Genomic DNA, 24,442 nt, shown 5'->3' with positions numbered 1-24,442 from the left:
CTTAAAAGGGCTTACTTGTGTATAATTGTAATCTGTGTACAAGCGATCGGTTGCGTCAAGTTTCCTGAAAAAGGAAACGCATAATTAGCAATGTTGTTTCATGTATGGCGGGCTCATCTACACGTGTGCTTCCGGGTTCTCGCATTACTATAGACCCGCTGGGCGTCTTACCGTTTGGTGGGCCCTTGGCGCGGTGTCTGTTTTCTTTAAGTAACAAAGGGACGGCTTGTTTCAATAAGTCAGCATTAATTCTGAAACAAACCAGCGAGAGAAAATCAGTTTGTTTACCCGATATGCAGGCAGCGATTCCCATATGTTGCTATCGCGGGGAAGAGTCTTACCAGTAATCATCCATCTAGAGCGTTTGGATTCCAGCGGCGATGTGGAGCAGCAGAAAGCGTACGCGGATGAATTGCTTCAAAACTTCAGCCTAGAGTCACATAATACAAGGCGCCAATCACAACCACCCACTGTCATGGGCTTCGGTGCCTATGGATTCTGGGATATGTAGTTTACAAAAAAAGGGGACCATATTTTAGAAATAACGACACTGGGATTTTTGAAAGATCATAATCTGTTGACTTCACTTAACACATTCAACCTGTTATTTATGCTGTTAAATCTCATGATGAGATACGCTTCTTTGCGCAAAAGTGCAGCCTCAGTGTTTTGTGATTGATGTTTGGGATCGACCCAAGTCAAAACTGTCCACTTAAAGTCATTTTCACTGTGGTTATGACTCGTGAAATGTTCAACCATGGGTGCGGAGACGACTTTTTTCTTTATTCTTGAATGGTGTTGCGTGATCCGCACATTCACAGCTTGGCTAGTTTTACCAATGTACACTCTGTTGCAGGGACATACCACGGCAGAGACGACATTCTTAGTCCTACAATTAGTAAACATCTCATGCTTCCATTTGACCCCGTCATGGTCAAACACATTTCCTTCTATTGTATTAGAACATGAAACACAATTGCCACACTTATGGTGCCCGCATATTGGTTTGAGGTTCCACTGTGTTATCAAATCACTTTTCTGTTTAGGAATATAGCTATCTGCTTTAACCAGTTGTTGCCCAATACTCCTATTTTTGCACATGGCGAATATGGGTTTTTTAAAGGATGTTCCAAATCCTCCAATAAATGCCAATTTTTTCAGAATGATACGTTTAAACTGATTTGTGTGTGATCCATATGTTGTGACACACACTAATTCGTTGAGTTCACTTTTTTCTTTTTTCTGAAGAAGATTCTCCCTTGGGATGAATCTTCCACGTTTTTTTGAATGGTTAAGGAGTTTTTTGGGGTAACCCCTTTTCGCCATTTCCGCACAAAAATGAGATGCATGTTGTTCAAAGTCCGCAATATTTGTGCAGTTTCGCCTTATTCTTAGCATTTGACCAAAAGGAAGATTTTCCTTCAAGCACTGTGTATGCGAGCTTTTATAATGGAGGATGGTATTCCTATCAGTTGCTTTTTTGTGTAAGGTTGCTGTGAGGGTGTCCTCGTGGACGCCTACTGTGATGTCGAGGAAAGTCATTTTGCTTTTGCTAGACTCAATTGAAAAGCTGATGTCAATGTGCCTTGAGTTAAGCCAATTGTAGAAGTGGTCTAGTTCGGTCTGGCTCCCCTGTGCTTGAAGGAAAATCTTCCTTTTGGTCAAATGCTAAGAATAAGGCGAAACTGCACAAATATTGCGGACTTTGAACAACATGCATCTCATTTTTGTGCGGAAATGGCGAAAAGGGGTTACCCCAAAAAACTCCTTAACCATTCAAAAAAACGTGCAAGATTCATCCCGAGGGAGAATCTTCTTCAGAAAAAAGAAAAAAGTGAACTCAATGAATTAGCGTGTGTCACAACATATGGATCACACACAAATCAGTTTAAACGTATCATTCTGAAAAATTGGCATTTATTGGAGGATTTGGAACATCCTTTAAAAAAAAACATATTCGCCATGCGCAAAAATAGGAGCATTGGGCAACAACTGGTTAAAGGAGATAGCTATATTCCTAAACAGAAAAGTGATTTGATAACACAGTGGAACCTCAAACCAATATGCGGGCACCATAAGTGTGGCAATTGTGTTTCATGTTCTAATACAATAGAAGGAAATGTGTTTGACCATGACGGGGTCAAATGGAAGCATGAGATGTTTACTAATTGTAGGACTAAGAATGTCGTCTATGCCGTGGTATGTCCCTGCTACAGAGTGTACATTGGTAAAACTAGCCAAGCTGTGAATGTGCGGATCACGCAACACCGTTCAAGAATAAAGAAAAAAGTCGTCTCCGCACCCATGGTTGAACATTTCACGAGTCATAACCACGGTGAAAATGGCTTTAAGTGGACAGTTTTGACTTGGGTCGATCCCAAACATCAATCACAAAACACTGAGGCTGCACTTTTGCGCAAAGAAGCGTATCTCATCATGAGATTTAACAGCATAAATAACGGGTTGAATGTGTTAAGTGAAGTCAACAGATTATGATCTTTCAAAAATCCCAGTGTCGTTGTTTCTAAAATATGGTCCCCTTTTTTTGTAAACTACATATCCCAGAATCCATAGGCACCGAAGCCCATGACAGTGGGTGGTTGTGATTGGCGCCTTGTATCATGTGACTCTAGGCTGAAGTTTTGAAGCAATTCCTCCGCGTACGCTTTCCACTGCTCCACATCGCCGCTGGAATCCAAACGCTCTAGATGGATGATTACTGGTAAGACTCTTCCCTGTGATAGCAACATATGGCAATCGCTGCCTGCATATCGGGTAAACAAACTGATTTTCTCTCGCTGGTTTGTTTCAGGATTAATGCTGACTTATTGAAACAAGCCGTCCCTTTGTTACTTAAAGAAAACAGACACCGCGCCAAGGGCCCACCAAACGGTAAGACGCCCAGCGGGTCTATAGTAATGCGAGAACCCGGAAGCACACATGTAGATGAGCCTGCCATACATGAAACAACATCGCTAATTATGCGTTTCCTTTTTCAGGAAACTTGACGCAACCGATCGCTTGTACACAGATTACAATTATACACAAGTAAGCCCTTTTAAGTTTCTTCTTACTGGGTGTGTTCTTGTTACAAAACAGCCCCCACATTAAGAGCAACTTAATTTTCCTTTTTGTAGAATCTGACAAGGGACTGAACATTGGGACACAAACTCATTCCAACTGCTTGGGCGCCTCCCGATTTTTTGTGCGGATGCACCTGAATTGAAGGTAAAACCAATCCCTTCCATTTTTCTAAGTAGCCAGTGGCAGGCCCATACTATTATGTTAAAACTCATGACTACACCCCCGCTCTTCTGCAGGTTGATATCCACGGCTCTGATGACATTCCGACTAAGAGATTTCAAGACCAAAAATTCATTGGTCATATAAGGTATGCTGCATCCCTTGATGCGTCAAAATTTACAAGCAATCTTACTCTCTATGAGAGACGAATCTTTTTTAAATTATTCCCTCTTCTTTCTTTAAAACAGTACCTGCAGATATAATTCCCCGCCCTGATGAGAATCCGATGATTAAGACATTGGGATTCGAAACGCATCGGCACTAAGTCACTTTTGTTTTTTGTGGAAATAATTGACTTTGTCTCCATTCCTATTGTGAAAATACATGAACTTTAGTTATATGGTAACAGAAATGTGGGGTGGTAATGCATAAGGGTTACACCCCGGAAATGCTTCATACAAATTCATGACAATTGTTTTTTGCGTACTGTTTTTGTGGTAACTGCTCTATTTCTCTGTTATAATTCTTTATGAATGCACATTTATTTGTTCTGTTCTATTTTGTTTCTACACATTAACTGTACATATTCATTTTTTGCTTGTTTTTCTGCAAACAATTATGCTTGGCTCAATATGGGGCTCAATGTGAAGTTGATCATGTATTCTCCTGCCTTCAGATGCTAAACATATAACTTAAAAAATAAATGACATAAATCAAATGTCTGGGTGAACTAATCAATTGTGGTTTTCCCTTTGTTTGGCATTAAGTGTTATGCAAAATTATCTATAGAGGCATAGGTAAAACCCCCTTTTTTGATATTGTAACAGGCCCGACCTACCCTCTATGCCACAGGGCCATACCCCTCTTTTTCTCTGATTTAAAATGCGTACAGCACAAAGGCTCATTTTCGTGTACAATCATTTTGAATGCATTTTTATGTATTTTGGGTGGGGTTTTTTAACACATCATTCTTTAGATATGTTTTATATGCTTAGAATTTAGTAATGTCGAACATAATAAAGTGAAGTGGGTGTTGTATGGCGTTTTAGGATCCAAGCGAAAATTCCCAACTCATGCCTTTATATAGTTACAATTCACATTGCCCCTAATATAGGCATGGAATTCATACCCATATTCAGACATAGCCCATGCAGTCCAAATACAGGCATGGCTACTTCCACCCGTACCAAAACGTCACAACGATTTCCTGAAGAATCGGCTTAAGCAGTCAGGGACCTCTCCTTGCTTGAATATTGATTTGTCCAAGAGCTCATGAAGTTTACAAAGAACTACGATTCCCTTGGGGTTCTTTACTGACGTTATTATGCCCATCTTTACGTCAAACTAGGCACCTTAAAGGTATAAATATGCCTTCACTTGCTCTAGCAAGACACGGTGGTTCGGAGCAGTTCTACTATTTACTTGCCCGACGCAGCTCGCTACAGAAAGTGCCGAAGGAAGCCAACCCTCCAGATGACGCACTGATTGAGAAGCTGCATTTATCTCGCAGAGAATCCAGCTCCGGTGTTTCCAAGCTCCTCTCACGGGGTGTTGGGAAACCGAGTCCCGATACAGAGATACCAGACCTCCTTCATTCTAAACTAAGGTATGGAGATGATTAGACCCTAAGATAAATCTTTGATAGATTCTTGGCAATGAAAACTAAACCTATGCTACACCACACTTACTTTTTCCGTCGTACTAGACTTAGGTTAGGCACATTGGGGTAGACGTATTTTAGAAGCACCAGTAGAGTACTTTTAGCCATTGTTATTTATGTATGTACTTTTATATGGTTTAGAAACCATACAATGCTTTTAGTATTATTTTATAATACTATTCTCGCTGTACGCATTTTACTTTGCAGCCTGCATTACGATTGTAGCAGTTCACTTTACTTTCATGAGAAAGAAGACTGTTCAATAAATCCTTTTATTGAAAATGCCCGTCTCTCTATTTCTCTGTACCTCCGATGAAACGAAGCATGCATGATTGACTGAGTAAAATATTTATCTATTGTTTCCACGACTCTGAAGATACGTTTATTCTTGGGGAAATAAAGTTGTCATGTTTATGCGGTTTTCAGTAACTAATCCCTTCTTGTGAATCCGAGAAAGTTTCTAGTGACCTCTGAGCTAGCTGGCACTCACAATTAAGTTTTGTATATTCGATAGAGACCTAGTAGACATAAGTCTTACATCAAATCTATAGGATATATTATTCCAATGCACAGAGCCTATTGGGAATATAGGAACTACACTACAGAAGGACCACCTTTTTCATCTCCAGGAAGTGCTTCAGATTCTGCAACAGGCAGGCCTCACTATCGAGGCCAGATAGGAAAGAGATCTGTGGAGTACTTGGGACACCTGGTGGGCAGGGCGATGGTGATGCCCTTCCATGTCAAGATAGAGATTATCATGGCCTGGGAGCACCCCAAAACCCAGACTGAGCTCAGAGCATTCTTGGGTATCACTGGGTACTACAGGAGGTTTGTCAAGAGATATGGCACTATTGGTGCCCCCTTGACAAAGCTGACTGATGAAAAGCAGCCCAAAAATGTAATTTGAACAGAGGTATACCAAAGTTCATTTGACTCCCTGAAGCATGCCATGTGCACAGCCCCTGTGCTCAGGGCCACTAACTTCTCCCAAGAGTTTATAGTTCAGACCTATGCCTCAGAACATGGCATAGGGGCAGTGTTATCACTGCTAAGTGAGAAGGGCCTGGACCAATCCTGTAGCCTTTGTCAGCTGGAGTTTACTCCCTAGAGAACAGAGATGGTGTGCAATGGAAAAATCCTTTCCCAACGATATGGACCTAGAAGGGTTGACTCCATCTAATTCTTTGGTCACTATCCACCCCACATTTCTGAAACCATTTAATCAAGTTACTCCTGAACAAGTGCTGGTCTTGATCAACAGGTTCAAATCTGGATCACCAGATGATCCTCCCCCACCTTATTTCATTGCCACCGTGACCCCAGCCTTTCTTTTTTTGCTCAATCTTTCTATGACCATGTAATCTTTCCCAGTAAAATGGAAAGCAGCCCATGTCAGACTGTTCAACGTTTCTTCGAGCATGAAATCTTTCCCTGTAAAACAAAAAGCAGCCTGTGTCAGACTGATCCTAAAAAACACCACGGCTAGTTCAAAAGAGATGCCTAATCACAGACCTATATCACTGCTCCCCTTTCCTGGAAAAGGTATGGAGACCATAGTCAATTGATAGCTCATATCTTTTCTAGAAACCTAGGTCCTCATTTATGAAAAGTGATGTATCGCTGCGTGAAAACAGCGATGCGTCACTTTTCACTGCCCTCTCCTTGCGAGACCAATGATGGGCCATATTTACACTATGACGCATCATGGCGCAAGGAGTTACAGATACGTCAGTATTTCTGACGTATCTGTAAGCGCAAAAGTCACGCATTGCTGGTATGTGTCACAAAAGTGACGCAACTCCAGCAAAGCGTCCTTTCACATGGGGAAAGCCCCATGTGAAAGGGCTTGCGTCAGTCTTACGCCTGCTGTGAGGCAGGCGCAAGATTTTGACGCAAGAGTGTCCAAAAAGTGACTCAGTGAAATCTCATAGATTTCACTGCGTCACTATTTCGAGGCTTTTTGCGGGGGAACGCCCCCTCTGCATACATTATACCTGACGCAGGTATAATGTAGCGCAGGGGTTTACAAAGTGACGCTCAGATGCGTCACTTTGTAAATAGTGCGCAACAGGAGGCATGTTTTACGCCGCCGATGCGTCACAAAAAGTGACGCATCGGAAGCGCAAAACTGACGCAAGGCCTCTTAAATGAGGCCCTAGTCCCTGTTGGATCCCTCCCAGTCAGAATTCCGGTCCTCTTATAGCACGGAAACAGCACTAATAGAGGTTTTAGACTCAATCAGACTTGCTGTGGAGGGGGAGAGTTCAGCCATACTGGTTTTACTAGACTTGTCCGCAGCCTTCAACTTCATCTCTCATTCAACCCTAATCCAAAGATTTGGGGAGATTAGTGTTGGGGTAAATCACTAGCTTGGCTGAAAAACTTCCTGACCAATCAAACGTACTCAGTACAGCTTGATCTCTTCACATCTAGAACCATGGCATTAGACAAGGGGGTACCACAGGGTTCATCTTTGAGCCTTCCCTTTTTAACATTTATGTGCCCCCTGGCCAAAGTAACAGGATCAGGCTATTTTTTTGTAATTTCATATGCATATGACACACAGCTTGTCATCAATACGGGCTGAAGACGGAATCCCAAAAACATAGATTTAGGGAATGTATGATTAAGATAACCTCCCGGATCTCAGATAACTACATCTAACTGAACTCTGCTAAGATGGAGATTCTGCTATTTTGGGAAAGCCCACTCTTGTTGGTCTAATGACTGATGGCCCATGTGTGTGTGTGTGTGTGTGATTGTGTGTGTGTGTTTGTTGCACAAATACTTCAGACATAGCCTCTTAAGTTAAGCTTGCCCGCTATGTGCCAAGCTACCAGAAGATGAGCACAGGTTAATTTAAACTGTGTATCTAGGTTACCCTGACTAGGATCGGGGTCCCCACTTGAACAGGGTGCATATCTCTGCCAACTTAAGACCCAATTTCTAACACCCTTGTTCCTCTTAAAATATGCCCCTCTGGGACCAATGCAATATATGTGAAACCTGAACACAGAACTAAAAATATACAATAAGAAGAGAAATAGGTTTTCTGCCCTGAAGTCAAATATATGACTGAATTTTGGCAATTAATCACCAGTAGTAAGAATCATCCTAATGGCAAAGGATGTGGCTTACCTGAAACCTATGAGAAATACATATTGGAATAAATAAATGCATGGGCTTTTACAGTGCGAAGAACCACAGAAAGCAATCAGCTTGAAGTGATGGAACAGAGAAATATTTAGGTTTTACTACAGATAATAATCTTAATTTTAAACACAACTGTACTGAATTGGGTAGAATCAATAATGTTTTAGTAGATTAAATATTCTTAACAGTATGTATGCCGATCTCTGCCCTGCTGAGGGCAAGGACTGGACCCATCTCACTTGACCCCATGCAAGCCTTCAAAGAATGGGGGGCAGGTCTCTCGCCTTTAGTGCAGCCACTACCTGGAATTCCATGCCCTCTTCTTTTCACAGCATTCAGGATCTGGTGCAATTTAAGAAACGGCTCAAAACATTCTTGTTCTAATCAGTTATCATTTGTAGCACCTCATGGCCCGCACCGGGACACTCTTCTGAGTATCTGTGCGTGTTACAAACTTCAGTAACATAACATAACATAACATAACTTGATAGTACGTCTTTTTAAAATATCCTAACTCTTAAAGTTAATGTATCTGGTGACATTCTGGATCAAATCTAGTGGACGTATGAAAATGTAATCTTGCTCAAGTCCAATATGGAAAGAGGCTCTGGGTCTTTGTAATTCAATGCCTACTCAGGATCTAGAGTAAGTAATATAATGGACGTCCAATACAACATACTACTAAATCGATATCATAAAAGTGTTTGCTACAGAACTCTAATCCCTAAATCGATGGTGCTTTGTATTGATAACTGGGTTATGAACTTTGGAATTGCATGTTTATGGATTGCTACAGTGAAGTTGGACTGAAGAATTGTTTCCAAGCCCCCCGTTAAGATGTTGTCAATCAGTCCCTCTCCATTTTGAAAAGGAGGTAGACCTGCCTAACCATCTACTGATCAAACATATGTGAAGCAGTACGTATGGCTTTGAAAGAACACTTAAAAATGATGACAAAGTTCAAAGTTGTAATTTGAATTGTTCTTCATGTGTTTTGGCACATTTTTAAATTTTAATGAATGGCACTGCATTGCTGTTATCAAACATTCAATTTAATTATTTGTAATAAATTTTTCAATTTTTAAAAACTGTCTTTTGAACTCATTGTTTTTTCCATGTTTAAAATTGTATATCTTTTGATTGTGTGGTTGTTATCAATTTTGGTTTCTTGAGTTATGAGGGGTGTACACAAGAGGTCCTTTCAAAGACTGAATATCGGGACTTTTTAAGTTATTTAAGTTAATCCTCCTTGTCCCTAACTGGACTACTAAGGAGACCTCCGTTCTTTTGATATTTCTTTCTCAGGGTACAAACTAAATTTCGCTAAGACTCAGACAATCCTTAATTACCAACCTTATATTTGTTTTTAGTTGTTACAGCTACTGCTCCATATTTAGGTATCCGCCTTAGTAGTCAGGTTAAGGATATAATCACTCTGAATTGTGAGCCACTTCTCAAGTTAGTTACCGCTGCGGCTGGCAAGGGCTCCCCCTTAGCATCCTTGGTAGGTGCAATGTAATCAAAATGAATGCATTGCCCAAATGTTTATATTTGTTTCATTCAATCCCCTTTTGGGTCCCACAATCTTTTTTTAAGCGTTTGGAAAGTGCCATAGGCAGCTTTATCTGGGGGTATAGACGTGCCAGAAGGGCCCTCAGCTTCATTAAACTGTCTTACAAACAAAAGGGCTTTCATCTCCCAGAATTCAAGTTGTATTCCTCGCCCACATTCGTCAGGCGGATCCAGAACTTGCTAAACGGGCTCAAAGCTGGTTTATCCTCATTGGCCTATCAGCTAACTTGTGGACCGTCAATAGAGTTTATTCTCTACAAGACTTCAGATCCTAATTATTACAAACGGGTGAGATTCAAGGTAGTCAAGGACATAACGAGGATCTGACAAAAGATCTGTAAGGAATACTCACTGCCCTCGTTGCATTATTTTACTATTTTATGGGGTAATCCACTACTTCCTGAAATATTTCAGAACTATGTTGAAGAGCCTGGCAACGTATGGGTGTCAACAGACTAGGTCAATTGTATGACAGTCAGGGGTTTCGTTCATTCTCTACATTAAACAAGCACTGGCGTTGCCAATAGGTCTCGCATTAGGAAAGTGTGGGCTATTGGTATTGTAAATGACAATTATTTTTTTAATATGTGTTGGCACTGAAAATATATAAATTAATAGCATTGTTATTTACAAAGCCAATAGCTTACACTTTCCTAATGCGATTCCTATTGGCTATGGGAATGCTTGTTGTTAGCCTGCATTAGCATGCCAATCAGGGGTCTCTGGTGGTGGCGGGGCCGCGCGCCAGATGACGAGCCCTCTGCCAGGGCGCAGACAAAGCGCCTATTCTGCCCCAGAGGACACTGACAAGTGGCGTTAACTCTCTTTATAGCCACACGACAGGCTCCCCCGCCCCCTCCCCCGCGCAGATTGAGAGGGTGGAGGGGGGTGCCTCGGACGTGTTTAGAGAACTGAATGAGAGGTGTCTTTAAGGCAGCATGTCATTGCAGCTTCAGACCTCGCGGCACCTCTGAGCTAGTTTTCGAGGCTCCAACCTTACAAGGCAATAAACGTGGCAAGGCAAGGCATGGTGCGGAAGAACATATCTACCCTGCTTTTTCCCCTGCATTAATCAGGCCAGAGAACACATTCCACCAAAGCCCTAAAAGATACCTTGTCCCAGGAACACTATTGTTTCCGCTGTACAGTTCAAAAGCTTCCTTATCCGATGTGCTAACACCATGGGGCTACAAAACACAGAGATTTATTTTCCATTTATGTTCAATTTTATGTAGCGCGAACATGAGCCAAAGATATCAGAGGCTCTGAGCGCTTTACAACAGTAGCAGGCATGGGTTGCTTCGAGTTCCAGTAATTCAACTCGGAGGTTTACATCGGAAGATGCGTGCAGGATTTACCTCACGAGACAATTTCCTAAAGTCTACATAGAAGCTGAACGAAACCGGGAAGGGCACTGCCCCCACATTTCAAACGGCGATCCGAATCGGAGACTGCTGACGCCGTGCAGAGTCCCCGGGAGCTTCCAAGATGTTCTGGAGCCGACGGGGAGAGGTGCATGCTGTGCTGAAACAACACGAGCCCTAGCGTAATATGCTGTAAAGTGAAAGAGACATCATGTTTAAGTGTAGCAGGAGGATTGTTTTTTAAAAGCGGAAAAAAGCAAACTTGTGAAAGCAATTAGTTGAGGCGAGCGCAAGACATCCCATCTCTAAAAGTAATTTTTTTATATAAAGACCAATGTCACATTGACGCAGTTCGATATTGTGTGTTGCAGCGGAGGCACAGCGCAAGATAATCAGAGAAAAAAGTTACTGCAAATGCGTGAAGCTGAGTAGAGTACGTGTAAAATAATCTGAGGGCAATTTGGTGCTGACAGATCGTGATAAAATTATATGCCGGCGAACATTCATGACTCATGCGTAGTCTAGGAGCAACTGTCAATGTGGCGCAGTCGGAAATTTAAAGGAACTGCTGCCACTCTGTGAACAAAGTGTGGGAGCAAAGGAAAAGTCTGAACTGTTATGTATCAGAGAAACAATTGGCACTGTGAGGCGCAGGGAAAACGTTTTTACGAGCTTCATATTACAACAACTTGCCCACAATCAAAGAACGGCGATCCGAATCCGAGACTGCTGATGCGGTGCAGAGTCCCCGGGAGCATCCAAGATGTTCTGGAGCCGACGGGGAGAGGTGCATGCTGTGCTAAAACAACACGAGCCATATGCGCGCAAGAGGCGTACGGCCAGCCATGAATAATTAGGGGAGGAGAAGCCGCACAGCACACGCTGGGAGAAGCCCTTTGATGTGCTGTGCGGCCATGAAAAAATGCAATTAGTAGGGAGGGAGGGAGGCTGATGCGCGTGCTTGTTTGGTCACGTGATTCACGTGAACTCAAAGAAAACCGCACCAAAAATCCCTTGGTTTGACGAGCATTTTGAGCACTTGAATTCTCGCTCCGCTCAATGCGCTTGCGCGCATTGATAGGTCGCGAGACCTAAAAAGGAGTTTGGGCGCCCACACAGTTTTTAAATATCTACAAGTAAGGGATTATTTCCTACACAGACAGAAACTATCAGATATACCATATTAGTTGGAAATATTGTCGGGTATATATGGGAATGATGGTAAAATTTCTAATAGTTCATTTTTATAAGAAATGTATTTCATTAGCTCATGACGACAGAATGCAGATATCTGCAAAATTTTGTTGACTTCTTATAACTGACATAACAGCAGAAGAAATACAGGAGGCCTTGAATACCCTAGACCGAGCGGTAGCCCCTGTCAGTTTGAAATTGCAGCAACATAGAACAATCTGTATGTTGTATTACACACCCCGGCCCGAGCTCATTTTTAAGTGGGCAACATCTCGGTCTTCTGCTAAGCCATACTGTCCAAAATGTAAGTTCTTTGTGGCAGACTTACAGGACATGTTATTGCACTGTCCAATGCTAAAGTCATTCTGAAATGATGTATTCTGAATGCTCACAGGGCATCTGGGTCGTGAGTTTTAGTTTACAGACAAGGACATTTTTCTTGGGATTAAACATGAGGCCACCAGTTATGAGAGGTAATTAGCCTCTATTATCATTGTATGTGCCCGTTTATGTATCGCTAGAGTTTGGATAAACCCTACCAGCCCGAACGTTAGTGAGTTCTGGGCACTGCTGAGACAGGTGTTTGTGTCTACATCAGCCCTAGCTAAGGTTAGAGGAGAGGCATGTCTTTTCAGTCTCCTTGGGGTATCTGTACCCACGTACATTCCAAATAGCCCCTAAAGCAGGGGTCTGGGGGGTGGATACCCCTTAGGGGGCCTTAACTGATTCCAGGGTGGGTGTCATGCTCTGGTTAAAAGAAGTATCATGTTGATAGCAGTGCTTTTCTTAAACTGAACACAGTGATCAGCACTATGCCACTCTTACTAATATATGTTATCATTTATATCTGGCTGGGGGTGTGTGTCATAAGGAAATGGACTTCGAATATTCTTCAAACCTCCCCACCCCCATTTCTAATTATCACACTGTGCATACTTTTACACGGTAGTAAGGTCTGCCTGACCAGAATGGTATGTTTAGCAATTATGTATTTGATTGCATTTTTAAAAGGTTTAACATAACTTAACTGTTATGTTAAAATAAGTCTAGACATATTTAAATATTGTGAATTTAATGGAATATTTGGGAAAACTTCAGGGGCGTGCCCCAATGATTTTTTTTTGTATACTGGGGTGGGTTTGGGCATTAAAACCTTTGAAGAGCACTGCCTTAAAGAAATTAAAGGCGCAGACATTAAAGGGTCTGCCTCTCATTTTTTAAATCAAGACCATTTGGTCCACATCAACAAATCGACATCCTTTGTCAACATCACATGGAGTGCTAAAAGCCTCCTTCCTCTTCGCTGTGCTTTTTATGCCTTTGGGAGCGACAGGTTTAGACCAGGACCATACACCCAATTACAAGAAATGCGGTATTTGATGACCTCGAAAGGATTTGACCCATTGGCCTTCTTATGGAGTTGTTTTCAGTTCAGAAATATAACTTATTTCAGCATGCTGCGGTTACTCACCAATCTGTTGCATCCACCGGTTTTCCAGTTCCACCCAGTCCACAATAACACCCATAGGTAGAGTAATAAGGGACTGCACTCTTCCCAGTAACCTTTTTAATCATGCTAGCAAAGTTCCAAAGAGCTCCGTGAGCCACAAGACAAACTGCAAAGAAGCAAAGAAGAGACAGTCAGTTTGAAAGCAGGCCGAGGTAAAATGTTTGTGACACAAGTATAAATTGGCTTAACTGATGAGTTTAGAGTTTCACTTTTTTTGCAAAAGTTAACTTTTTTAGCATTTCTGCTTTATTGCATCATTTTCGTCTGAGGGAGACGGGTTTGTATAGAAAATATCTCAAATGAATATCGTGTGTGGGGCGAAAGACGTGTTCTGCTCGAACGATCCTTGCACCGGTATCGCACGTGTTGTATTCAGAATTTGCAAGCAACAAACTGGCCAATTGTATTTCGCCTAATTTTACGTAATTTTTGTTTTAAAATGATCTGTGTCACAGGAGGGAAGCATTTCCTAATTATACTACCCTGTCTGAAGGGGAGGGGCTCGGGTCTGAGTGCGTGAGAGGCATCTGCACGTGCACAGCTGAGACCAGGGAGTCTTGAGAGCCAATTCAGGCGTGTATGGAGGGAGATGGACTTGTAGGAGGAGAGCTCGGCCTGAGTGGACGCAGGTGGGTCTGCAGACAGAGATTCCGAGCCTGGATGAAGGGAGTGCTGTCTGTTAGGACGAGGTTGGCTGGGGAGGGTCTGAGAGGCACTGCTTGGACCTGTGTAAATGGAAAAAACGGTTTACGTGGTCAGAGCTTTAGCCAATATGTCTGGAAGTGGGGTCTACGTAACATGACATCTTGCTTGAGAGACACAGCGGGGGTGGCAGAGGATGAGCCTGGAGGGATAGCAAGGGTCATTTGAGGTAGATCTTCGGCGTGGATTGAGGCAGAGAGAGGAGGTGTTGGAGAGTTCAAGGACAGAAGAAAGGAGAAGATTGTGCAGAGGGAGACCTCAGGCCTGGCTAAATGGAGAGGGCAAACATATGTCTGGATGAGTAGAGAAAGGTCTGCAGTGGGGAGACAGCATATGGTCAATGATGGCATGGGCAGAGGTACAGCAGACGCAGCCCCCCTTCAGATGGTTAGTGCTTCAACGTGGAAAAAACATTTTGAGGAGAAGCTAGTGACTTCGAGACGAGTAGTGGCAAGGAGTGACAACAGTCAGAAGCAAAATCTAAATGTGTTATGAGCATGATTGAGACGTGCATGTGTCAGGGTATGGACATCAGAGCGGAGAGCGAGAGTGTGTCAGCACATAGACAAGTGGTGCTGTTGGCCTCCTTTTGCATGAAGGTGAACAGGAGTTGAGCAGTGACTGCAGAGGAGAGAGGCCAATCAGAAAAGGCAAAGATATGGGAGAGGATAAGCATGAGAATGTTGGAAGTTGCAGAGGTGTTTCAGACATCTGTAGAGTATGGTACCACTCACTGCAATGGAAAGAAGAGAGTGATAGGTCCCATGTGGCCCGCATGATCGCAGCATCAGTGAGAGAATTGTGTGATGTTTAGGAAAGGTGTGTTGGTGACAGGATGTTGCAGGTACAAATAGGAGGGTGGGGAACAGATCTGGCAGAAGGTAATGGAAGATAGTGTGAATAGCAGAAAGAGGTGATGGAGTATGAAGGCCATGAGAGTGATAAAGGTGACAAGCAGGGAGAGATCAGACCAGAGACAGGAGAGGTGGGACAGGTAGAAGTAGACACTAGGTGTAGGATGGACAGAGAGTGGGTTTGGTTGATGGCAAGTGGCAGAGATGATCTAGGTGGCAAAAGGCAAGGGGACAGGTTAGAAACAGTTACGATTTTCTAACAAGAAGAGCAGGAAACTATTGAAGTCAAGGATGAAGTGGAGAGCCAGCACAGATGGCTGCCAGCAAGAAAGATGGAGTTGCATGGACAGTGGGTGGCTGAGTTATGGACAGGTGAAGGCAGATGGTGGGGTGTATGTGAAGGTACCTCAGGATGCAGAAGAGCAGTGGATTAGCAAACAAGGAGGGTAGACATGGAGTTAAGGATGTTATATTATATGTGGATATTGGGTTGTATGGCTTGAGCAGGACAGCGGAGGGAGGAGTAGGGGCTGAAAGAGTAAAGGGCAGTAAAGTGTATTGGAGTAGTGTAGATGAAGCAAATGAGAGGGCAGTGGATACTATAGAGGGAAAACAAATGAGGGAGACTAAAAAGATGGAGGAGAATGCAGTGGATGATGTCTTATGAAGCACTCATGCGAAGTTTAAAAAGTTGCCAAGACACTGGGTTCACATTGGATCTTAAAAATAATGAAAACATTGGGAAAGGAGAATTTGTTGATGCATTTAAGTAGGTGCCCAGGGAAATACGGGCAAAGAGTGCTCAAATAAACATATAGGGAGTAGATGATGATAAAATGCTGGACATCTAGTTTCTGACATATGCAAGGGTGCACCACATACACTACCTAGAATAGCCTGCCACAATATTTAAATCTACTTTGGTAAATCCAATGTCCCAGAAAGGGACTTCAGAATGGAAGTTCAAGCCCTTGTACTCTTGCATCTGCATGATGGTAACACTTTGCTCCATGGCCTTCAAGATTCCACACTGCTCCCCCTTAAGGGCATCCTACTCCCCGCAGGCCTGAAGAATATGATATCACTTCCTTTAATTATTTATTACTGCATATTTTCACTGGTATTTATAGAGTGCCGTTCTATCCACATGTACAGCAGGACTTAAAACAAGTTAACTACAGAATGACAAAATATAACAGACAAACAACACTTATTTGCTATTCCCCATCATCAACACTCATCCTGCTGTGCCTCTATCGGCTCCACTTGCTGGCCTGCACCATCTTCAAAATCAGCTGCATCATTTACAAAGCCATCACTTCTACCACACGCATATCTGACCCACAAGCTCACGTCTCCAGTAGCTGTTGTCACTTTCACAGCCAATATGCCACCAGATTGGAGGCTAAAAGGTGTAATGAGAAGAAAACAATGCAACAGGTCTCCTCCATCTAGTCATCCAAGATCTGGAACAATATCCATGTGCCCATCAGGACTGCCCCAACCATGTACCAATTTAGGAAATTTAGGAAAGAGTTGAAGAGACACCGTTTCAAGGAACACTACATCCCAATGTGGTTCAACTTTTGGTACCTTTACCATTGACCCTGCACAGTGCTTCACTGTATTTTGACTAGACTTGAGATATACAAATACCACACACATGCATACATTCAATGATGTAATTCCAAAACAAGTTAATTTTCTTGGTTTGCTTGAGCGCAGTATGAAAAGGAATTTAGAGCTTGGATGGGTGAGGATCAGCAGGTGATCTGCAGGTGAACTGGGTACAAGACATGACTTGTGGCTTCAGTGCTGATATGGAAACTAAACGCAGCCCTGACAAACTTTTCCAATCCCGCTACTCTGCAGGAGCTGTGAATACATGGAGTAAGGGGGCTTCATGGTTGGGTCATGGCAATCTTTATATCTTTGAGAGCGGCCTCCTAGCCTCTAGAAACCCAATAAAATGGCATGATTTCCATTCCAGCCACATGTCTAAAATTAATGGTACCAAGTAGCATTGAGCCTGTGACAAACATCTAGACTGGCCCTACAGTCCTTTTAGGTCATTTCAAGGCCATCAAACAATCTGGAATGTGGGAGCTAAAAGAGGACCAGTGGGGGGTGCATACTCAGTACATAACCTAGGGGTTTGCAACAAAGCATTGCAAATTTAGAAATTAATGTGTAAAGTTCAGTGTAAGGAACTCGGTCTTCCAACCAACTGGGAGGATGAGGCGCTTGGAAGCAGAGCAGGCGTAGTGAAAACGAAGGAGTTATGAATGAAGCTTTGCACCCCAGTTAAGGATGAGGAATTGGAGTGTTGGCTGGAATTTTACTCATATAGAGAGGCAGCATCAGTTTTATAAGAGGGGCACAGATGCTGGTTTAGACAGCAGGACTAAGAAATGAAAGAAACGTGCTCAGCAAAGAATCTGAATACATTGATCAAGCTGAATGTGGGGAGAAAGTAGCAGAAGGAGAGAGGGAGGAGGGAGGAGCGACCCTTAGATGTATGCCGGATGGAGCATTCAGTTTGATTACAAGAATTTTGAGGTGGACTACAGGATCTCTTGTCTTTGCCAGAGGACCAGCCAGTTAAGGAAGTTGTTCATGAGGAAGACCACACAGTTCATTATGCAAATGATGCTATTAAGATTGCCAACTGCTGGTGCAGGGTTGGAGATGGAAAAGTGCAACATTAAGCCAGGGTTTTGTCTTCTGCTTGTTTAGCTACAATGTTAATGTTGGACAGCCTGTCAGTTACGGAGAGTGGATGACAGAATAAAGGTGCTTGAACTTAACTTGTTTCAGAAACTTCATTTATAACAGTTTCCTTATGTTAATCTTGGTGACTGAAGGTTACATTCATACTCAATTAGTTGCTAATGCACTTTTCCATGTCATTCACATTATTTTAGCATATAAATTGTTCCTAACAATGGATTTTACATATTGTAACAGGGTCAGAGAATGTAGCTCATTCCCTGGATGCTTTCTTTTCTTCAGAAAAAGGAGGATGATGCGTATGGGGAATGACAAGGGGGGGAGTTTCTAGGCCTTATGGAAGAATAAGGCATGCCTTTGACAAGTGAGAGGGCAAAGGTGGTGACTACCAAGCTTACATTCTTGGGCATGGAGGTGGATTTAGAAAACTGGAGGAAAAACCTCCTGAAGAAAAGATGATCTTTCATATACAGATTGTGTACCTGCTGAGTTGAGGAAAGTTCATGGTGCTCTGGGCAATATGAAATGGGAAACATCCTTTACCACGCAGTGCCTTTACGACGCAGCTTTTACAACGCAAACCATTACAACGCATTGCGCTGGGGGCGCTCTAGGATAGGGAAAAAGTTTAATTTACTATCCAACACCTTCCCTACTATCCACGGGGACTGGAGTTGGAATAGTAAATTAAACTATTCACTATCCAGCGCCCCAAAGCACTATGCGTTGTAAAGGCATGCGTTGTAAAAACCGCGTTGTAAAGGCATGCGTGGTAAAAGCATGCGTTGTAATGTCATACATCCATATGAAATTTGCCTTTGGAATTTTAATAGCAGAATGAACATTTAACGACACTCTGATTAGTGATGCTACTGGCAGTGCTGCTGAGTTGAAGGGTTGTTGTGAGACTGGTTGTGAAGCTGAAATCAGCAATTTTTAGCGATTTCAATGAATTGATTAAGTGATTAAGTGGTTCTCTGGGGATGAAACCTAATTTTTAGTCTGGTTATTTTCGGATGCAGTAGCAGCAGCCCGTTTTGCACTACTCTGGTAGGGTACTTGTTTGCTGAAATATTGCTAGAGAAGTAGTTGCGCATAATGAGAAATGTAGCTTTTTATTTTATTTTTTCTACTTGTGGTGGCTTTGGTATTGTGGGGAGGGGAATTTTAGCAAACAAGGAGCTGACTTTTAACACCGACGATGAGGCGGTGGTGTCACTGGTGAGCAGGAAGGCATCAATGGATGAAAATGGTTTGCAGCCTCTACACATATTCATGTTGGGATGTATGAAACACAACATTGTTTGATTCGCGAGGAACAACCCTAGTGTGCAGAAATAGCATCAGGGAGGAATTGCCTCGCTCACAGTGGCAGAGGTTTTGTGGGCTGGAACCAGAAGCAAATGCTGTCGTAATGAAGATGATGTGCTGTAGAATATCGGAAACAAAAATATCGTGGGGCAAAATATCAAGCCAAGAATAAAGAGGCCAAAAGTATTGCGAAGGTAAATTTCTATAGGTAAGCAAAGTTTTACTAAATATAAACTCCACACATATGTACCTTGACAATATATATAAATTATATTCAAGGAGTATAGATGCAGATTTAAGAATAGTAAACCTATACTTACCTATTTGCCCTTACCTTTCGATATTTTTAAGACAATATTCTGTCCACACAATATTTTTGTTTTCAATATTCTGTCAGTGATCCTGATGCGGATGATTCAGGAGTTAGGAGGGTGGATATATTTCAATTGATCGAAGTGCCATTCACAGTTTTGACAAGAAAGTTCCACCATCAAGAGTGGATGTTTTTTTCTGGAGAATGAAGCAGTAAGATGTAGGGGCAGATTTACAATACTGGCGCATCCCTGCATATTAGCAGGGATGCGCCAGTTATAGTGCATCATGGCTCCGCCACCATGGATGCACCGCATTTACAATGTGGCGCACCATGGGGCAAAAAACAGACAGACGCATCTGTGCCGTAAAGGTGGCGCATTGCTGGAGTTGCGTCGCAAGCGCGACGCAGCTCCAGCAAGGCTCTGGGGTGCCCGTTCTTTACAATGCTGCGTTATTCCTTACGCCTGCTTCAAGCAGGCGCAGGGTTTTGACGCGGCATGGGCGCAAAAGTGACTGAGTGAAATCTTGTAAATTTCACTCAGCCACTTTTAGGAGGCGTTACTGCGCTGGAACGCCCCCCGTGCGCAGGAACGCCTACGTCTGGTGCAGGGCTTTACAACGTGATGCATCTCCCAGATGCGTCACGTGGTAAATACCCTGCAGCATGGTGCTGGTTTTTGCGTCGCCACTGCGTCACAAAAGTGATGCAACTGCGGCATAAAAAAAGGCGCAAGGGGCTTGTAAATCTGCCCCGTAGTGTTTGGACTAGAAGGAGTAAAAGCAGAGAAAGGATGTAGTGTTTTATTTTGCCATAGCTAAGGTTTGTTATGAATTAAATTTTTAGGAAAATTGACAGGGCATCATTTTACAGTAAGTATTTGTACGCCTATTTGACTTTAGGCAGGTGAAATGGGATGATGGAAGTTAAAAGGTTGGAACAGGGAGTGAGAGGATCTAGGGAAGGGTTGGGGAGACTAATGATACTAGAATGTTTTAACTGATGCTAGAACTGCTCTGTGTGTTTATTTCAGAGAGGGAAGGTTCGCTTTTCCGGGTTCGCATGGCATTGATGTTTTTTGGGCTCTTTACATTTTCTGATCTGATAGGAGCAAAAAGGGGTGAGGGCATAAACTAAGAGGGATTTAATTGATTAACCAAAAAGCTGGTGAAGAGGTGGTCAAAAAAGTCTAGGTTGTTTTGTTCTAGGATGTGGACCTTAGGAGCAGGGTTGACAAAGGCATTTGCAAGCAGAACACATTTGAGGATTTTTTAGAGCTGGGAGAGAGAGCGTGGTGAATATTTTTTAGCTGAAAAGATTTCAATTCATGAAGGTTTTTATATGAAATTTAATAGAGTTAGGATAAACATGGTGGCAGTATGGGACTTGTTCTTTTAGGATTTGGGCAGTAACTAAAGGCAGCAAGCTAGGATTGTAACACAAGGAGGTGAGATTTTTAGGAGCTACTGGAGGTATGTTCAGCTGGTTTTTGTGCTGGAATGAAGCTAATGTCCTCCCCACTTTAAATTACATGATGTATCCAGATGGTCTGCTGGGACTAGAGAAGGGGGGTACAAAAGGGGGTGGTGATTAACCGAGCATCTGAACCAATCAAACACTCACACCCAGTCAAAAGATCTGGGTTTGATCCATCACCGTTCTTTAGCCCACTCTGCCACCCCAGTTCAGACATGGCTATATGCAAATCAGTCTGACCTTGTGCCTCATGGGAACAGTCCAGCCCGAACTGCCAAGCATGCCTTCCCTGGACCGGAAACAAGCTTCCAAGGACCGGTTTCTGGCATTACAGCCGTCTTCAGCCCGGCTTGCTTGAATCCAGTGGCAAAGTGAGCAAGGGACTCACGTCTGAGCATACCCTGCCACACTTATGGCGGCCAAAAGCGGTACAAAAGGGGGTGGTGATGGACGGAGCATTTGAACCAATCAAACACTCGCACCCAGTCAAAAGAGCTGGGTTTGATCCATCACCGTTCTTTAGTCCACTCTGCCACCCAAGTTCAGACATGGCTATATGCAAATCAGTCTGACCCTGTGCCTCATGGGAACAGTCCAGCCCGAACTGCCAAGCCATGCCTTCCCTGGACCGGAAACAAGCTTCCGAGGACAAGTTTCTGGCATTACAGCTGTCTTCAGCCCGGCTTGCTTGAATCCAGTGGCAAAGTGAGCAAGGGACTCATGTCTGAGCATACCCTGCCACACTTATGGCGCCAAAAGCGGTACAAAAGGGGGTGGTGATGGATGGAGCATCTGAACCAATCAAGCACTCACACCCAGTCAAAAGATCTGGGTTTGATCCATCACCCTTCTTTAGCCCACTCTGCCACCCCAGTTCAGACATGGCTGCATGCAAATCAGTCTGACCCTGTGCCTCATGGGAACAGTCCAGCCCGAACTGCCAAGCCATGCCTTCCCTGGACCGGAAACAAGCTTCCGAGGACCAGTTTCTGGCATTACAGCCGTCTTCGGCCCGGCTTGCTTGAATCCAGTGGCAAAGTGAGCAAGGGACTCACGTCTGAGCATACCCTGCCACACTTATGGCGGCCAAAAGCGGTACAAAAGGGGGTGGTGATGGACGGAGCATCTGAACCAATCAAACACTCACACCCAGTCAAAAGATCTCGGTTTGATCCATCACCGTTCTTTAGCCCACTCTGCCACCCCAGTTCAGACATGGCTATATGCAAATCAGTCTGACCCTGTGCCTCATGGGAACATTCCAGCCTGAACTGCCAAGCCATGCCTTCCCAGGACCGGAAACAAGCTTCCGAGGACCGTTTTTTGGCAATACAGCCGTCTTCAGCCAGGCTTGCTTGAATCCAGTGGCAAAGTGAGCAAGGGACTCACGTCTGAGCATACCCTGCCACACTTATGGCGGCCAAAAGCGGTTCAAAAGGGGGTCGTTATGGACGGAGCATCTGAACCAATCAAACACTCACACCCAGTCAAAAGATCTGGGTTTGATCCATCACCGTTCTTTAGCCCACTCTGCCACCCCAGTTCAGACATGGCTATATGCAAATCAGTCTGACCTTGTGCCTCATGGGAACAGTCCAGCCCGAACTGCCAAGCCATGCCTTCCCTGGACCGGAAACAAGCTTCCGAGGACCGGTTTCTGGCATTACAGCCGTCTTCAGCCCGGCTTGCTTGAATCCAGTGGCAAAGTGAGCAAGGGACTCACGTCTGAGCATACCCTGCCACACTTAAGGCGGCCAAAAGCGGTACAAAAGGGGGTGGTGATGGACGGAGCATCTGAACCAATCAAACACTCACACTCAGTCAAAAGATCTGGGTTTGATCCATCACCGTTCTTTAGCCCACTCTGCCACCCCAGTTCAGACATGGCTACATGCAAATCAGTCTGACCCTGTGCCTCATGGGAACAGTCCAGCCCGAACTGCCAAGCCATGCCTTCCCTGGACCGGAAACAAGCTTCCGAGGACCGGTTTCTGGCATTACAGCCGTCTTCAGCCCGGCTTGCTTGAATCCAGTGGCAAAGTGAGCAAGGGACTCACGTCTGACCATACCCTGCCACACTTATGGCGGCCAAAAGCGGTACAAAAGGGGGTGGTGAGTGGGCTAAAGAACGGTGATGGATCAAACCCAGATCTTTTGACTGGGTGTTAGTGTTTGATTGGTTCGGATGCTCCGTCTATCACCACCCCCTTTTGTACCACTTTGGCCGCCATAAGTGTGGCAGGGTATGCTCAGGCAGAGTATGTGTTGCTAAGAGCAGATGAAGTAGACTTGTCTTTCCTTTTTTTTTCATTTCTTTATTTGAGTTTCAAGTTTACACATTCCCTCCCCCTCCCCCCCCCCCCGGAGAACAGGAACCCTGCATTCTTTAATTTTATTACAGCAAAAACAGTAATAAACATAAACAATTTATACAGAAGAAAAAGAACAGATCGCAAAAGAAAACCATGATAATAGGTTTGCGGCAGGTTTACCCCAATATATTACTTCCAAAATCATACATCCTGAATCCATAGTAGCAATGGCGCCCAAATCTGCAAACCCCTATTCCGCTTAACACTCCCTTTGTTTCTATAGATTGCGACCTCCAAGCTACAGGTCGCAAGCAGCCGAGTTTTCCACTCAGAAAATAAGGGAGGTACCGGATCTATCCAGGCTGATACGACACACAGCCTAAATACAGCCATGGCTACAAAGATCAGTCCTTGTATTTCGAGTGGTACTGGTTAAACCCAACAACACCTCTTCCTTACTAATATCAACCCTACATTGGGCAATGTGAGATAGAAAATCAGAGACTTCCGCTAGTACTTTAACCAGAACAGGGCACGAGGCGAATAAATGAGTTATATCCGCTGCGGGTGATGCACATCGTGGACAGGTTGTCCCTTTCCCGGTCCCCCATTTAGCTATTTTTCCAGGTGTGTAGTAAAGTGAAAAGAATGTTTTAAAAAATTGTGCCTGGAGTTTCATAGACAATAAAAAAGTCAGTGAAATATCATAAGCATCGCGGGACATCTGAGGTGAAATCTCCAACCTAGTATGCCATACCATCCCCTGCTTATCCATATCGCCGGGTAATAATATATTTAATTCTTCATATATCTCCCCGATTCTCTGAGTTTTAGCTAATCTGAGTTTATCGATAATTTGACCAGGTTGGAATTTGATACGACCGCTGCTTTTGTTAATAGAAATTTTAAAAAGTCCCTATTCGACAAAACAAACTCTACTTTCAATGCGTCAAATGTTTTAAGTCCATTAATAGAAAAAAACACCCAAGATGTGTAATTCCTGCGTCCACCCACCGCTTTGTACATACATCATGGAATATATTCG

At 43.5% G+C, this 24,442-nt stretch overlaps 1 protein-coding gene across 1 annotated transcript in view; it reads right to left on the bottom strand.

Moving 5' to 3' along the window:
• The window catches only part of LOC147711498 (phospholipase A2, membrane associated-like), a 242,854-nt gene that overhangs the window by 187,925 nt on the left and 30,487 nt on the right, over nucleotides 1-24,442 (bottom strand). Inside the window, exon 2 of the mRNA XM_086920194.1 lies at nucleotides 13,661-13,805. Within this exon, the coding sequence (XP_086776320.1) occupies nucleotides 13,661-13,805 (145 nt within the window). The remainder of the gene's footprint in view (nucleotides 1-13,660; nucleotides 13,806-24,442) is intronic.

Source organism: Lissotriton vulgaris, chromosome 5, assembly GCF_964263255.1.
Source record: "Lissotriton vulgaris chromosome 5, aLisVul1.2, whole genome shotgun sequence".
In the NCBI taxonomy this organism is placed as follows: domain Eukaryota; kingdom Metazoa; phylum Chordata; class Amphibia; order Caudata; family Salamandridae; genus Lissotriton; species Lissotriton vulgaris.
The sequence above is the reverse complement of the archived record's forward strand: the minus strand, read 5'-3'. Positions and strand labels throughout refer to the sequence as shown.